Source organism: Hypomesus nipponensis, chromosome 28 (genome assembly GCF_054491055.1).
Source record: "Hypomesus nipponensis isolate SF chromosome 28, ASM5449105v1, whole genome shotgun sequence".
NCBI lineage: Eukaryota > Metazoa > Chordata > Actinopteri > Osmeriformes > Osmeridae > Hypomesus > Hypomesus nipponensis.
Window position 1 is genome coordinate 6,186,425 of NC_140388.1, and position 16,489 is coordinate 6,202,913.

Genomic DNA, 16,489 nt, shown 5'->3' on the forward strand with positions numbered 1-16,489 from the left:
GACACAACCACCTTTTCCGCCCATGTTTATTGGCAGGGCGCCATTTGTCAGCCCGTTAGACTGACAGGTGTTTTGTCCTATGATAATCCAACTTGGTGATGTCATTGGTTATAGGGAATCTGAAGGCTGGTCCTCCTATCTGTATCTGTCTGTTCCATTACCCTCTTTCTACTCTGGGTTTCCAACTTATTCATCCATCTCCTCATAAAAATCATCCTCTTTATTCTGTTTTCTGATATATGTGTATACCATTCAACATGTTCACTTCCTCAATTATTCTTTCTTTTTCCAGGTCTTCTACATGTCTTTTACCGTTTCTCTATGAAATTCTCAGAACCTTGTGGTGCCACATTTGAAGGAACACGACTGCACTTCCTCTCTCTCCAGCGTCAATGTTAATGTCTTTAGATGTGTGCGCTCAGCCAGCTGTAGCTGGGCAGTCCAGTGGTTTAGTTCACATTTATGTTGACATGTCTGGCTAGCATCACACGAATAATCACAACATCCAAAATCAAAAGGATACCGAGCTCCTCTTTGCCCCTTCTAGATCCTTCCTTGCGTGAGCTGTCTGTCACTCCCCACGGCCTCTCTGTGGTAGCCTCTATGAAGCCTGCACGTCATCCTCGATGAAGAGCTGGATTTCGAGAGACGCGTGGCTTGAATGAACTTTGGATCAAAGTGTCTGCATGTCCTCCTGTCCTTTCACCAGTCCAGTCACCTTTGTTGTCGTTCAATTTCACTTTAAAGTAAGAAAGAACGACATTTTCTTTCAGTAGGCTTAGGATAGTGCAGTGATGTGCTTACATAAATAAATGGGTATATACACTATGTATAAAAACTATGTCCAAAATATATATGACATATATATATATATGTATATATATATATATATATGTATATATATATGACATATATATCAGACAGCACCTGCTCCAATTCCTAGACATACAAATCCGTGGGGAATGAGAAATCTCCCAAAATCCTTACATTTCTTTCCATCTGTAGTTCATGTGCATTTCTTATCTTGGTGAACTTAGGTTCCTAATCTTTCCACATTGACTCAGTTCTTTCCCCCTCAAATCCCGAAGAAAGAGCAAGGAGTCGAGGAGCAGTAAACACCAGCCTGAAGCTAAAGGCCCGAGAGCAAAATAAGCTCAAACTTTCACTGCTGTCTTGAGCGGGTTTGATGAGGGGAAGAACACACCAAAGCCTCAATGTGCTGTGGCCGAGGCACGCAGTGTCAAGAGGGACGATTCTTGGAGCAAGTCAAGGAAGGAACTGAAGGCCTTCTGTACTGTGGGGCAGACACCAGGTATTGGATGCAGGTGCAGAACTTTTAATATGTGAACATGTTCAAAAGTACAAAGGGTCAGTTCAAGTCTGTTAGGGGTGGGGTCAGGAACGGGCAAGAGTCAGTTCAAGTGTGTAGGGGCGGGGTCAGGAACAGGTGATCAAGGTAATTCAAGAGTAGTCACAGAATCAGGGTCAGGAACTGGAACACGGGCAAAGGTTATCCAAGGACACGAAAAGGGTATGCTGAATGGGTGTTACGATTATGGTGGGGTCTTTGGAAAATGGTCACCCCTGTAAGGGATCCCTGGCCCTGAAAATGTGAGAACCCCTGATCTACAGGGCGTGAGTGGGATTCAAAACAGGTATGTGGGAAGTGATGAACTCATCAAGAGATCAGGTAGGGCCAGCATTCGGGGAAGAGCGACCTCTAGTGGTGAAGTGGGGAAGGGTCATGAGGTCGTTGTGCTCATCTACATCTAAGATGCTCAAGAACGAAATTAAGGAAGGGGTATGGAGTTGGAGAATATGTTCTTGGCTGACTTCACTTTTTTCAAGCAGACAATGGCTCGCAACTTTTTTAGAGAGGTCATGATTTTTCTCTCTGGTATTGAAAGTGAGTATTGGTTTCAAATGGATTGTCTTTGCTCTCTATTGCGCATTGTGAAACATAAACCTATTTAAACAAAACATTCAAATACATTTCAATTTCAAATGGATTGTTCTGCCTGTTCTAGTACTACTCGTGCATTAAACAATTCACGTCAAATATCAAATTACATAAAAAATGTGCCTATTGATATCAAATAATCATTTGTGTATTTATGTTATGTCTACTCTCGTCTATCTAAAACAATTGTTTGGTTAAAACGGTTTGTGTTATTGTGAGTACATGAATGCATATTAAACCTATTACAAAGAGTACTCTTTGCCTATAATGCATTAAATGAAAGTTACTAATACAGCACACAACCTCCCTCATATTAGATGAGACGAAAAACATCACACAACAACGATGACATTGCTGCTGCTGTTTTCTCTGACCCTGGACAAATTAAACTATTTTGTAATATGCCCCTAAAATGACGTGCAATAATAGTACATTGCATACTATCTGATTATGTAATCTGCACCTCAATATTGTAAATATGGGAATGAACATGAGGTTTATGTTACATATAAGTCTCGTGTGTTCTGATCTCAGATCACATGACCATCTCCATTAGCCTTCATGCTGCCAGTTTTCTCATCCGCTAGCGAAAGCAATTCATGCACACAGTTGAGCTGAGAGCAGTCTTAGAAACAAGCAACGTTTTGAACATATTGACTAAAGAGACCAAAGAAAGAAGCTGATTCACATTTTAATTCACAATCCTTGTTGTGCGTACAAGATTTACAGCAGCCTCGTTAAATAATGGCGACAGCTGCGGTATCTGCCACTGCTGCTTGCGGGCACAACCCCGGATCGGACGCTGAGTTAGTTCGCGGGCAGGCCTTCGATGTAGGGCCCCGTTACAGCAATCTTTCCTACATTGGAGAGGGGGCCTACGGAATGGTGTGGTAAGTTATTTAACCAAAATGTCAATTATTTAGCATAAATTCTTACGTCTAAACTTTTTGTTAATCAGGAAATCAAATTTAAAAATCATCCGCCATTAAATAGTTTATCGGCGTGCGAATTGGGAAACGCCTTTAATAAGTATTGGAAATGTATAGGTGTTGGCTAAATTGTTCTGCTACTTGTTGATCATGAAACCTTATGGACTTATGTGCTAGAAATAGAAAATGTTATGCTAAGCATACGCTGTTATACAGGGGTCTAGGCATCCACATTTTTTGCGTCATTTATATGTACCCTATGGCTAGGTTATCCAAAATATCAAATTAATTTCAGTTTAGGTCAGAAATCAGAAGTTTTCGTTGAGCACAACTGGAAGAGGCTCTGGGTGGCAGTAGTGGCAGCGAATGGTTTGGGGGGAAATGCTACCTGGCATTGTGCAAGTAACCTACTTTGACATTTGGACTACCTAACATATTGTAGAGTTTAGAATAGTTTGTGTTCTCTACAAATGATTTGATGCAGAATGTCACAGTGCAATACTAGTGATAGAACTGTATTTGCATCCTACACACATGATTGCCTTAATGTTCTCTAGATGTGGGAGCGAGTAGGCTACGAGAGTGAAACTGAACTCAATAGTGCAGCTTTTTCATCTCCCAATGTAGGCTACTGTGTGTAGGCCTACCTTGCAGAGCTTTACAATTTGGGGCACAGCTCTGCGTAGCAGTGTGCATTGTGGGTGCATCAATTTTTATTATGTAAAATGATAATACTTGCGCACTTGCATAACCTTCTGTAGACCTAATGGTTTTATGGCTGTGCGCCTGGGACTTTATCAAGGCCAACTAACTGTAGGTATTTTCAGTTATCTGATTCTATTCTAACTGAGCAAACTTCTTTTAGTGCTAATGTTTCTCAAATGTCAGGATGTCAGACTTTCAACTTGCTCTCCCCTGTTAGGGTGCTATGAAGATTTAATATATAATTTAAATCTAATGTATATAATATTGTGTATAAATATTATATAAAACAGCCTATAATATAATGTTTAAAATACATACAGTATATTATGCCTGATTTGTTTGATACTTCTTGGATTACCATACAAGCTTGAGTAAGAAAATAAAACGTACATGAAAATACATGTTTCATGTCTTCACTCCATATAAAAAGAGTATTAAATGATGTTTAATCAGAAACGTTATTGCTTTTTTGTTGTTTTTAGGACATATTTTTTAGCCTTTTAGTGGCTGTATTGGACAGACACACTTAGAGATGGACAGGAAATGTCTGGGAGAGAGAGAGAGAGAGAGATGTGGGGGGAAGACGTGTAGAAATGGCTTAAGCAAGAGTCAAGCCCGGACCGCTGAGCACGGGCTTGAGCCCGTAGAGTGCGTGTGCTATCCAGTGAGCTAGCGGCGCGCCCCTACCTTATTGTTTATTTGACTCATCATAACATGTCTAGTGGAGGTAGCATTCCTTGCAGCGCTTTTTACAAGGAACTGATGCAGCCTTTTTCCTATTTTCTTTCTGGGGAAAGTTGAGTTACATCTTCTATAGAAGGATTTAAGACTCTCTCCTGGACCTGTGAACTGTGTTGACAAAACGTACAAAACAGTTGCCCCCTGATTTCTAGAAATCCACACAGGCGTGTGTCGCCAATTATTATCTAATTATACAGGACAGGAATCTCTGTTAGCCTGTCTGCGGATGGATTATCTCATAATCCAGGCACTGTAGGAAGTTGCAATTTGGCCAGTGTATTGCACAGAAGTGCAGTGTGACGTTGTTTGGCTGAGCTGCTTGCGTAGGCCTTTGCTGTCATGTGGAGCTGCACTAAGTGATGGAACCATGGCGCTCCACAGCCGCCAATGGGCAGTGCACTGGCTTTTGCCACCAACGAGCACTACAGTAGATATTAGTAATCTTATCCAATCTGCCAAAGCACTTTCATTCATTAAAATCATTTGACAAAACAAATGGATGAGCTGTCGTATTGGGTAACATATTTTCTCAGCCAAAATCACTCAAATGATGCATGTTTTAAGACGTCTCACTAAGATGGACGAATGAATTCCTCACCCCAATAGCCATGCTCCCACCTTGCACTGGGGCTATTGTCCTGTAGGGGGAGCCAGGTGTGTTTCCAAATACTGCCACTATGCCCATCTCTATGGCAACAGCTCTGGTGACGTCTGTACTACAACACTGTTGTGCAATTTACAGAGAGGGATAATGTGTGTTTGATTACCCACAGTCTCCCTCTATCACTTCTAGAGCACATAAAACCACTGTGTTGTTATCTAAAGACTGGCCAGTGAGAACACAAGAGACTTTCATTCCTGCCTTAGTCTTGATTTGCATCAAAGGGGTGGCAGCCATGAGGTAAAACAGATACACATATTACATGTCTGAATCTATTTTAAGGTGATTTCCTTCTTGATAAGATTGATAGAAAACATGCCCCAAGTTCCTGTTAGCAACACACATGATGAGCAACAATTCTGCATTGCACTTTCCTGCAGTGTTTCTGTGGAGTGACCTACCATATGCAATCACTGAACAGATATGACGTCATGGAGCGATGTGTTTTGTGTCTTCTTGGTTTTCAGTGTTTACGTGGCTCCAAACCATAAAATGCCACAGGAAACTGAGTCAAATTAAATGTCATAAAACTACAACACCGAAACAAACAACACTCTACACCCGCATGTCTGTTGATGCCGACGTGGTATACTGACACCTGCTTTTCAAATCCCTGTCAGTTGAGATGGTCCAAACATTACTGCGAGAGGTTGCTTCCATTCGGCTACTAGATCATTAAAACATGTCACTGATGTTGGCTGATTGTACCTGGCTTTCAGAGGGTGTTGGCATTCATCTCAAATGCGTTTTCTTGGTCGTACTTGCACTGAACTCGGCAAAACATTTCAGTATGGACCTTGCTTTTTGCATGGGCCATTATCTAGTCAAAACAGCTAGTAGCCTCTCAGAATGATCCCATCTATTTCGGTGGAACATCTTTGCTTGACCTCTAGATCTCTTGTGGCTGATGTAGTATTGGCCTCTAATCATATGTTTAATTCAGCTGTTCAACCATTCCAAGCCTTATCAGACTAGTGGAGGCAGTTTGCAGTTGGGGGCACAGAGGGACCCCCCAACTCTATATTAAAACTTATGATTGTGGAATGAGATGTTCATCAAGGTGTCAGCAAGCGGAGCTGGGATCTTATTTGGTGCGCTGAGCGGGTCTCTGAAGATGAACTGGCAAGCCTCTCCATGCTGGAGACTGTTAGGGAGAGCTTATCTTCACAGCCAAAAGAAATGATACTTGACTTGCTTTAATTGCTTTCGATCACAGTAGTACAAAAGACATTGAGCTTTGAGTCCTTTGGGAGTTGGTAACACTGTTCACCAGGAGCTTCCAAACATAACTCTAGCCTACATAATGAACATCCATTTGGCAATAGAGAAATTGAGACAACATGCACCCATCTATTATGCCCAGGCATCTCCCCTGTTGTTCCCCTCGTGAAGGAACACAGCACTTTAGCACCAGATGCTGAACCTACCAGTAGAGCTACTCCTTTCACCCCCTTACCCACTAACACATTGTCATGGCAACAGCTTGTTGCATAAAAAGCAACATTGGCTCCAGTATAAAGCCTTGAAGTCAGTTTCCTTGGAAACAATCCCCCCCCCCTGTATCCTCCCTCTTCCTGCGTAAGAAAAAAATGCAGAAAAGTGCATATATTCTTTTCAAAATGTAGGCTATTGTGTGTCATGAAATTCTTCATGGTCCCTTGCTTTTCTAGGTGTAATCCTTACAATCTAGCAGAGATGGTCTATCAAGCCTGCCAACTTTAACCGACCAACCAGCTGGCTTGTGAATCTTTTAAAATTGTTCCAATACATACACTACCAGACCAACATGGCTACAACAGTGAGCCTAGGTGCAAATCAGGGGCTGTCGACATGTGACTTTAAATATAATAAAATAAAATATACATTATTCTAATATAAGAAAAATATGAGCAGTTTCCTGCCCATCCATAAAGATATACTGTATAGATGTTTACGTCCCTATTGAGTGTATTATAATGTTAACATTGTTCTTAAGGCCTCACAAAGTGGTGAAAGATGTAAACTTCCTGGACTGTGTGATGAGTGCTACTGCTCTTCTCCCTGCCCACACACTTCTGTGAAGCTGCAAAACGTGGAACAGTGTTGTTGAAGGTCACTTAAAAGGCCTTCCGGGAATCCTGTACACATTTCTCAGCTTTTAAGTGTAATCTGATTCATCACTAGAGCAACCAATTCTCATTACTTTTTAATGTGCGTGTGTTTTGGTGTGACAGTTTCCGCCTCAAGTTGTGTGCGGTGTAACGTTGCACAAAGCCCCAGCAGATCTGCCAGATTTAAGACTAGGTGACGTGTTCCTTCCATATGAAATCAACCCGTTAAAAGCCATTTGGACACCTTCCATTGTCATTGTCATTCTGAAATTGATTTCCGCAAATTAATTAATTTCACTGGATGGATTGACCAGATTTGAACAAAACTCCTACTTGATAACAATATAGTCCTCATGAGCCAGACACTGGTCTGCAGGCACCCACGTTTTTGGGACTCTGCACAATAAATATCCCCGGTCAACCAGGAAGTATGGATTAAAGTTATATCAATCTCATTATTCGGTATCTCATAATTTTTGTAAGCTCATTTGCACTTTTTGTTTAGCGCCTTTTCTGTAAATGTTCTTGTTACATATTTTATCTTGGTAGGTAGGTAGGTAAGTAAAGTGAGAACATTCTTTGAAAAGTTTTAATTCAACACATTTTCCTGTTGATCTCAGAGCATCAAAACCTTTCCCAAACTTTGTTACATTAAACGTTCATAATAACAAAAGGGTATCCTTGTTGATCCACATATAATACCACATTATGACAACATAAACAGAATTTTTTTTATTTTTTATATCTGATTTCAAAATATAGACATTCAATAATTGTCTGAAACATTAATTTTATATTTGTTGTCATGTTTGTCACAGCTCTGCCTATGACCGGGACAACAAGGTACGAGTGGCCATTAAGAAGATCAGCCCCTTCGAGCACCAAACGTACTGTCAGCGCACCCTGAGAGAGATCAAGATCCTGCTGCGCTTCAAACATGAAAACATCATTGGAATCAATGACATCATCCGCACACCGACAGCTGACCTGATGAAAGATGTGTATCCTTGTTCTTAAGCTCTTTATTTGTCCTACCATGTTTTTGAGGACCTGGAAATGATCCTTTTGCCTTCTTGATTGACTTCTTATCGTGTTTGATTGATCAAGAATTACAGAAGAATGAGAAAGGAAGAGAAGGCAATATTTGCACAAGAGTACAAAGATGGTGTGCTTTATCTGGAAATGTTTTTATGGATAGGATTGGTTGCCAGTACTGATGCGTTTACACGATCATCAATAAATGGGAAGTCATTATAAAGCTCTAATTCAACACTTATTATGAAGAACAACATAAGGCTTGGTGCTCAACTAATCCCCATTTTTGTGTAATTGCTATGCATTTTCAGGGGATCACAATTCCTGGAGACCAAGTAAAAATATCCTGTAGTTAACATTATAGTTACAACAGACTGTCATGGTAAGATAGGTTGACTTGCCTTTCAGAAAGTAGGGGACCGATAAATACGAGTCACTATTCCATCATAAGAATTGAATTGAAATCAGTGTGGCTTCCCCAGAGAGTAGTATCCTCCCCTGGTGCTTGTAGCACCAGCGACAACGGCCGCCTTACGGCCAAGTCTTCAGACTGTTTCCCACTCTGATGACGAGCAGCATGGCCGTCGCTGGTCAGCTCATCAGCGCAACTCCCCACCCAGCAGAGCTCATAGAGGGGGGAAGAAGGACTCGAGCTATAGAGTGAGGAAAAAGCCCTCAGGGAAGAAAAAAATAAAATAAAAAATGTTACTCATTGTTAATGAAACGCAAGACGGTGCTTCAACTGGCTCTCTGTCTCCGTGGCTTTCCGTCACCCTCCGTGACTGGATGCCACAGATAACATTTGTTTGCCATTTTATCTTCAAGCTCGGGTGTGAACAATCAGATTGGGGAGATGGGAACTACTCATGTCACATTACATTTCAAATGAGAGTGTTGTCACTGATTTGTTGCACGAATGTCAAATACCCTCTTTAACACATTGCTATGAAGCTACATTGTCCAGGATCTGATGGAGACAGACCTCTACAAACTCCTGAAGACCCAGCACCTGAGCAACGACCACATCTGCTACTTCCTGTACCAGATCCTGAGAGGACTCAAGTACATCCATTCTGCCAACGTTCTTCACAGAGACCTCAAACCCTCGAACTTACTGCTCAACACGACCTGCGATCTCAAGGTACGCCACCCTTGTCCTCTGTTCTGAAACGTACGATCGAGGGAACACACAAGCTCAACAACTGTGTGACTCTCTTGGACACAAAGCAGCAACAGGCTTTGTCATGTTGCTGCATGTTGTATTGGGCTGTGTACTTTAGGCATATGTTGGCCAAAACTTGAAATAAACAAATGGCTTTACAGGGTAACAATAAATACTGAGCGGGAAATGTAATTACGGTTTATAGGCCATTATATTTGTAGCCAATTTCAGAAAGAAGTTCAACCAAAGCTTCCGCTTGAGCTTTTTTTATTTAAATCACCACGCCAATAATGACTTCAACCTTTTACGGGCTCAAAGAATGACGATTACTTATTCATGAATATAAAATGCATTTTATTACATGGTCGGCAGGTCCCCTATGTTTTGTAGTTGCATTATTCGTATGTCGCTTTGGATAAAGGTGTCTGTTAAACAAATGACAATTTTAATGTGGATATGCTTTTCAAGCAGGCAATGATTGTGATGGATGGAGATAATGTACGGGGTTAAACTGGACAGTGTATTTATATGAACCAAATATGCTAGGATTGCGGTTATTTGGATTAGATTTGTATGGGTTACATTAGCAAGAATTGTCAATGTAAAGTTAAATGAAATGTATATTTAATAACATTGCAAATGAATTAAATCCGTTACAAGGCAAAAATGTTACAAAATGGTTTGAAATCTTACCTACTCTACCATGAATATTATGGATCGATGAGAGAAGACAATGGCAAGTACAAGGAGAAGCAGGAGTTTCGGTGAAGTACCTAAGGAGAAGAATCTAGAGACAATGTTTCAAATTCACTTTTATACACAATTGTTATCTGTAGAACAACCAATCAAACCACATCTTGACCTTTGCTTAACAACATGACATAATATTATGACTACCAATGCAACAGGAAGTCACACAATGAGGTGTGAGAACCACCATGGAAAAGCAATTCAAGTTTATAGCCAATGACGGGTAGGGATCGGATACCTTCCAAATTACAATAACAATGCCGTGATAAGCTCCTTGCATGCGTCGTTTCAATTAGTTGGGACCAAAGGCGTTGAGCAGAAAGTGATTTCCACTGACACCCTTTTCCACAGCTTTGACATCTCTGTGGCATTGCTGCTGCTAATGTAACCCTTTCTTCAATCCTTTTTCTTCAGGTCTGTGACTTTGGTCTGGCCCGCGTGGCCGACCCTGACCACGATCACACCGGCTTCCTGACCGAGTACGTTGCCACCCGCTGGTACAGGGCTCCTGAAATCATGCTCAACTCCAAAGTAAGCCCCTCGCGCTGCCGCACGGCGGTAACTGTCGGCAATGGTTACCAAAAGGACTTCTGTGTTGTCCCTTGGGCGGTGGATAATTGGCATTGTGTGTTGGTCATAAAGGAGAGCTCTTGTCTTTTAATGTTATTTATGATCTTTTTCTTTCTCTCCCCCTCTGTCTCTCCTAGGGTTACACCAAGTCCATTGACATCTGGTCAGTTGGCTGCATCCTAGCAGAAATGCTATCCAACAGGCCTATCTTCCCTGGAAAACATTACTTGGATCAGCTCAACCATATTTTAGGTAAACTTCCATTGCTAATGCCTGGGCTTATGTTCACCATACAGTAATAACACTAATACTACCACTTAACTAAACAACTCAAAACAATTTGCAGTGCACAAAAAGGTTATGTTAAGAAAAGCTGCTGTTATGACTAACATTTAACCATGCGCACGTACCTTCACACCCTTAGCTTTGCCTCCACCTAGCTACGAAATCGAGTTTGTAAGGTCATGTGATTCATTACAAAGTAGGGTCAGCATACACCAGTGGTTAACATTGTTACTCCGTCACCATCCTTTTCAGGTATACTAGGTTCTCCGTCCCAGGAAGACCTGAACTGTATCATCAACATCAAGGCAAGGAACTACCTGTTGTCTCTCCCCCTGCGCTGCAAAGTGCCCTGGAACCGCCTCTTCACCAACGCCGACCCCAAAGGTAGAGAAGTCAAACTATGGGTCTAATTGAACATTTAGCACCTCCATTTTTATGGGACTGTTCCTTATTCCATTCTGTCTTGATCTCTCCGAAATGTTGACCTTCTCCTAAGGAGGCAATGATTACAAATCAGCCTTTACCTCAAACAAAAACAATACAGTTATAAAGACACGTCACATCTTTTTGATTCTGATTCTAAAATGACCATTGCAGCCTCGTTTAGTCTTGCTATTGCAAGCAGCAAGACACCTTAGTGCAATAAATCACATTGTACACCAGGTCCTGTACTGTACGTTGTAGACATTTTATTTCCATATGCTTAAGAGTATGTCGACAAAAAACTTGGGATATTGACTAGAATGCAGAATGTTTGTGTAAAGTATGGTCTCTCTTACTTCAATACTCTTTAATTTCTTTCTTCATTGACCGACCCTTCTCTTTTTCCCTTTCCTGCTGTTACAGCGCTGGACCTATTGGATAAGATGTTGACCTTCAACCCCCACAAACGGATTGAGGTGGAGGAAGCTCTGGCCCACCCGTACCTGGAACAGTATTATGACCCCACTGATGAGGTGATAAGCGCCATATGTGTAGCTGAATGAATAAAATGCAAAACCCTTCATGTAAACTTGTCAGCTTCAACATATTGGTTTGTGGGTAGTTAAATCGATTCATGTCCTCTCCATTTCCTACTCTAGCCTGTAGCCGAAGCTCCATTTAAGTTTGACATGGAGCTTGATGACCTCCCCAAAGAAACATTAAAGGAGCTCATTTTTGAAGAAACTGCACGCTTCCAAACATGATTCAGGCCCTAACCTCCCACATAGGTAAGTTCAGCTCAGTAGCCTATAGAAATGGCAGCTGACCCTTCAATAATGCTGTACTTGTTAACTGACTTGAGATGTTAATGATTTGCAGCTTCATTTATAGAATGTAGTGTGTCTTTTTGATCTGCCAAATACAAATGGTTTTAGAGAGTTTGCTAATAACTGATATTTCTGACCAATATTCTTATTTCATGCTGTAAAAATTCCAGAAATTATAGGCTCCAATTTCCTTTAGAATAATTGGTTTATTCAACCTTCAATGAAAATTCAGTTTTATTCTTCTATTGGTATTGTTGTTCTCATTTACTTTAGATTTGTTTGTTGCCATTTTGTTTTGGTGCTATTTCAAGTAATCATAATTATAACATTAATAATTAGGAAAGCAGATCTATCATTGAAGGGCATAACTTTCAAAAGTCGTTCTCGTATTACCAAGTTGAAAATTTAAAAAGAACATTGTGAGATTGTGTAGAGCCACAGTAAATTTTAGATATTGTTACATGTGTAGAAAGTTTTGAATTTCCTCTTTTTGACCACAGTGATATAATAAAATGTGTTTGACGGCAATAAGATTCTTGCTTCTAGATTCTTGCTGAGGGGAAGTGCACTTCAACAAAATCAAATTTGCGGAAGTTTATACAACATATACTAGAATATAGTAATGCCATTATCTGGGCTCTTAAAGTCAAATATTATTACGCTTATTCAGCACGCCATAGTCCTCCACTGTTAATGACACAGCACTAATTTTACAACTGATCCTAGCTAAAAGTATACGTGTCAACAATTTCCGCACGTGGTAAACAAGAAGGTTTAATCCAGTTTTGTGCCCTGCCCTTTCCCCTCTAGACGATGCTCCGGACATGCTTCTGCTTCGCCACAGTTCTGCCTCTACCTTGTCGCTGTGGTTTAACCTGTCTCCAGGATTGCCTGTATTCCGTTGTTTGTCCACTGCTCAGGAAGGATGTCAAATCAGTCTATTTTTCCTCTCTCCCCCCCCCCCCCCTCATTCTGTATCTCTCAATTCCCATTTTCCAATTTTCTGATCCGGGTGTGATTTTTTTTCTTTTCTTCTCCTGTTCCTTTCTCCATGATATCCTTCACCCTTTGTGTATTGGGTGAATGGCTTATTAATGTGGAGGTGCTTATGTATTGAAGCCAAGATTAACAAATATGCTATTTCTGTTCAATAAGATATTTGTCTGTTTTGTCAAATTAGTCATGAACTTGCTGTTCTGTGCAAATTTACTTGTGGCTATTATAAATATACATTGCACAAGCAATGTATAATTTGGTAAATTGATTTTGGAGGGAACGTCTGAATATCAACATGCATTTCAGTTTTAAACTTGAGCCCAATTTTAAAGTATATGATTTGTTAACTCTTACATTAGAGATCAAATCAACGGATTTATGCAATGAATTAATCACATGATGACTTTATAGGTCACTAATGGGTTTTGAGGGAGAGCACATGTAGGGATATGTTTTGTTAATGGGTCTTTTTGGGGCTTCGAAAACAGCTAACCAACACTCGGAGCAACAACATAAGGAGATTTCCTTGGACACCATATAGATCTGCTAAGAGCATATTGTCCCCAAAGCCTGACAGTTTGTCATTATATTGTAGACTGAATAGGAGGGAAAGGTGAGGGATCATATAGATTGACGCGTATACTAATGGACCTGCTGGAAAATTACGTGAAGACCACATTGTTCCCATTGAAGATTTGGATCTTTTGTAGTTCAGTCTTTTTGCTTGTGGACAGTTGGAGAGATTTTCCTTTCCAATTAAAAATGCCTGGAAAGGGTGTTCCACTAGATCAACCTAATTTGTGAGAGACAAACAAAAATAAAATCTACAATTTAAATGACCTTAACATCACAGATCAATGAATGAATTACACTGATAACTCATTTGTAAATAAAGGAATTAAGTGCAGTTCCACCTTTTTCTCCCTTCAGATTTTCTATGTGCCTCGTTGCGTGTGTCTTCTGTTTCTTGCCAAGTGCTCTTTGCATGACTGTTAAAGCTCTGTATACAAAGACAGTGTAAGTGCCACATAGTCAGATATTCTAACTGGAATGCCAAGGCTCTTCTTATTTTACCTTTTGTGGTCTCAATCTTCCTAATCACAGGGTTCTGTCTTTTTTTTTTTTTTTACCTCTTCAGTTTTTATTCTGCTATTTGTTTGTCTTTTTGTATTTATTTTTATTTTGTATTTATTAAAAATGTGTTTTGTTACGGTGCATTAATTTTTAAAGCAGTTTTCCTTCGCATACTAACACATTTTGGTTTAATGGTTGTACCAGGCTGAGGAATTTGGTTCCTGGGAAATCATGCTGCATAATGTACCTGTACAGGATTATGTATTTAGAGAATCATCTGGGCCTCTTGTAGATTTTCTTAGTTTCTCTTTCCAACTAATGCCAGAATAATGTGTCAATTATGAACGGTTCTTTTCAAGATTTTGTCCACTGGAAATGTAGAATTTTATAAGTACTATAATAGTAAATATAATTAGTGGTTACATCATTGCAGCATCTCAGGTTCTAACCCTGGCTTTCATTTACTACTGGCTTTACATGCACTTATGCCGTTAGTTATTGAAATGAAAACAAAATTACAATCCAAAATTCACGAAAATTATCATCTGTGCTTTTGTGTGTAACACTTTTTCGACAAACAATGATTGCACTTATTTCAGTGTTTTTTTTACAATGCTTTCTTTGGACGTGTCGATTCAGAATCAGGTGCCAACAGGGCCTTAACTCACTCCACTGCATATCTGTTCTAATATAAACTTCATTAAGTCCAATGTACACCCTGTTTGCTTTTTGTGCCTTTCTTACATTTTATTTTATGTTCATGGACAAGTATTCATAGATTGTTTTCGTTAAATATTTTGTGATGACAAGTCAGTGGTTTAAAACTGTAAAGAAAATGAACACAAAAAAATCTTGCTACATTATATTTGTTCCTGAAACTTTCAACTTTGATTAAGTATAATTTTGGCTTTATGTATTACTGCCTCTATTGCTTATTTCCTGATGTTTGCATATATTATTTTGTGAAATGAATGTTATTAAATATTGATCATGTGTAAGTTGTTAGCATGAACTGAAACACTTCTGGGTATATTTTGAGTAAGAACCTTTAATTAGTAATGTCAAGGGATAGAAAAGTTACTGTTTGTGTTGTATTTTTGCAGTTTACATTGGCATCAGTCGCTAAGGAAAAAAAAAGCAACTTTGCCATTTAGTCTTGTCTCGGATTTGAACAAACCATATGCAAATGTTTAGGGCTTAGTCGCTTATGATTTATCCAGTTCTTGTCATATACCATGCTATATCATTTAGAAACTATTAAATACCCTGTTTTATTTCATGTCTAGAGCTGTGTCTTTTGAAACATTCTGAAAACTATGTATAACTACTGTATGGCACTCTGCTTTTCTCCATGAACTGCTTAATAAGATGGCTTTAATTCAATGTACTCCAGTAAAATGCTGTGCTGATCATAAATTGCTTTAATTATGTATTAAGAAGAAAAGATTTGCATGTGTCATTGCGTTGGTCCTCAGTATAGTTTCCTCCTTCGTTTGTCCACACTGGGGTAAGAACTGCCGACACACTCAACCACCTCATAAACACTGCTTTAGCCAGACACACCACTGAAAGGGTTAGGCCCTGGTGGGTGGTATTTATACTGAGGAGTGACTTTAACCAATTCAACTTGGTTGCACGTTTCATGGGGTAACTTGGGATAAGTTAGTGTGTCCGTACCATGCTTGGTAGTATGTTTAGGAATGGCGGAGTTGGGTCTCCTGTTTACCCTAGTGACAACCAGCCACTAGTTGCCTTGGAATGGGCTTGACAGTGTCATGGTTTTGGTTGAAAGTGTTCTTAATGGAGTTGCACATGTAATATAATCACATCAGGTCACTCATTGCCCTTTTCCTACTGTGGGGCCTTATACCTCTATCCCGCCAGAGACCACAATGTTCTTGATTCTGTGTCGTACCCACAGTTTGTTCTCACCTTTATTCATTTACAACAGCTGTTCTGTTCCAAGATAGTAAAATACATCATTTTGGTTAAAAGGGTCAGCTGTTCCCATAATACATGAGTATAAAATTGATATGCATCTATGGGGTATCTGGCGATTTATGCAAATCAATTGATATAAATGTGATGTAGTGCCACTCATAGGGTACTTTTAATGGGTTATTGTCCTCAGTGTGATTACTGCTGACAACCTTCAGCAACCGACCTTAGTCAGTGTGTGATTGGCAGAGGGGCAATCCATGAGTGCTGATGTTTGATAACAGCACAGGTACTTAGTTAGGCCTACTATGCAAGAGCTCTAGGAATGTAGTATGGCTGATTC

The 16,489-nt window shown here is 39.9% G+C and overlaps 1 protein-coding gene across 1 annotated transcript; it reads left to right on the plus strand.

The window, feature by feature from the left end:
- The first annotated feature begins 2,512 nt into the window (after nucleotides 1-2,512).
- Nucleotides 2,513-15,482, plus strand: mapk1 (mitogen-activated protein kinase 1). Its single transcript, XM_084694472.1, has 9 exons — nucleotides 2,513-2,850; nucleotides 7,905-8,087; nucleotides 9,073-9,262; nucleotides 10,448-10,564; nucleotides 10,741-10,855; nucleotides 11,141-11,272; nucleotides 11,735-11,844; nucleotides 11,971-12,099; nucleotides 12,949-15,482. Exons 1-8 carry the CDS (start codon nucleotides 2,705-2,707, stop codon nucleotides 12,073-12,075), a joined length of 1,098 nt encoding a protein of 365 aa, XP_084550598.1. The 5' UTR covers nucleotides 2,513-2,704; the 3' UTR covers nucleotides 12,076-12,099; nucleotides 12,949-15,482.
- Nucleotides 15,483-16,489: the final 1,007 nt, after the last annotated feature.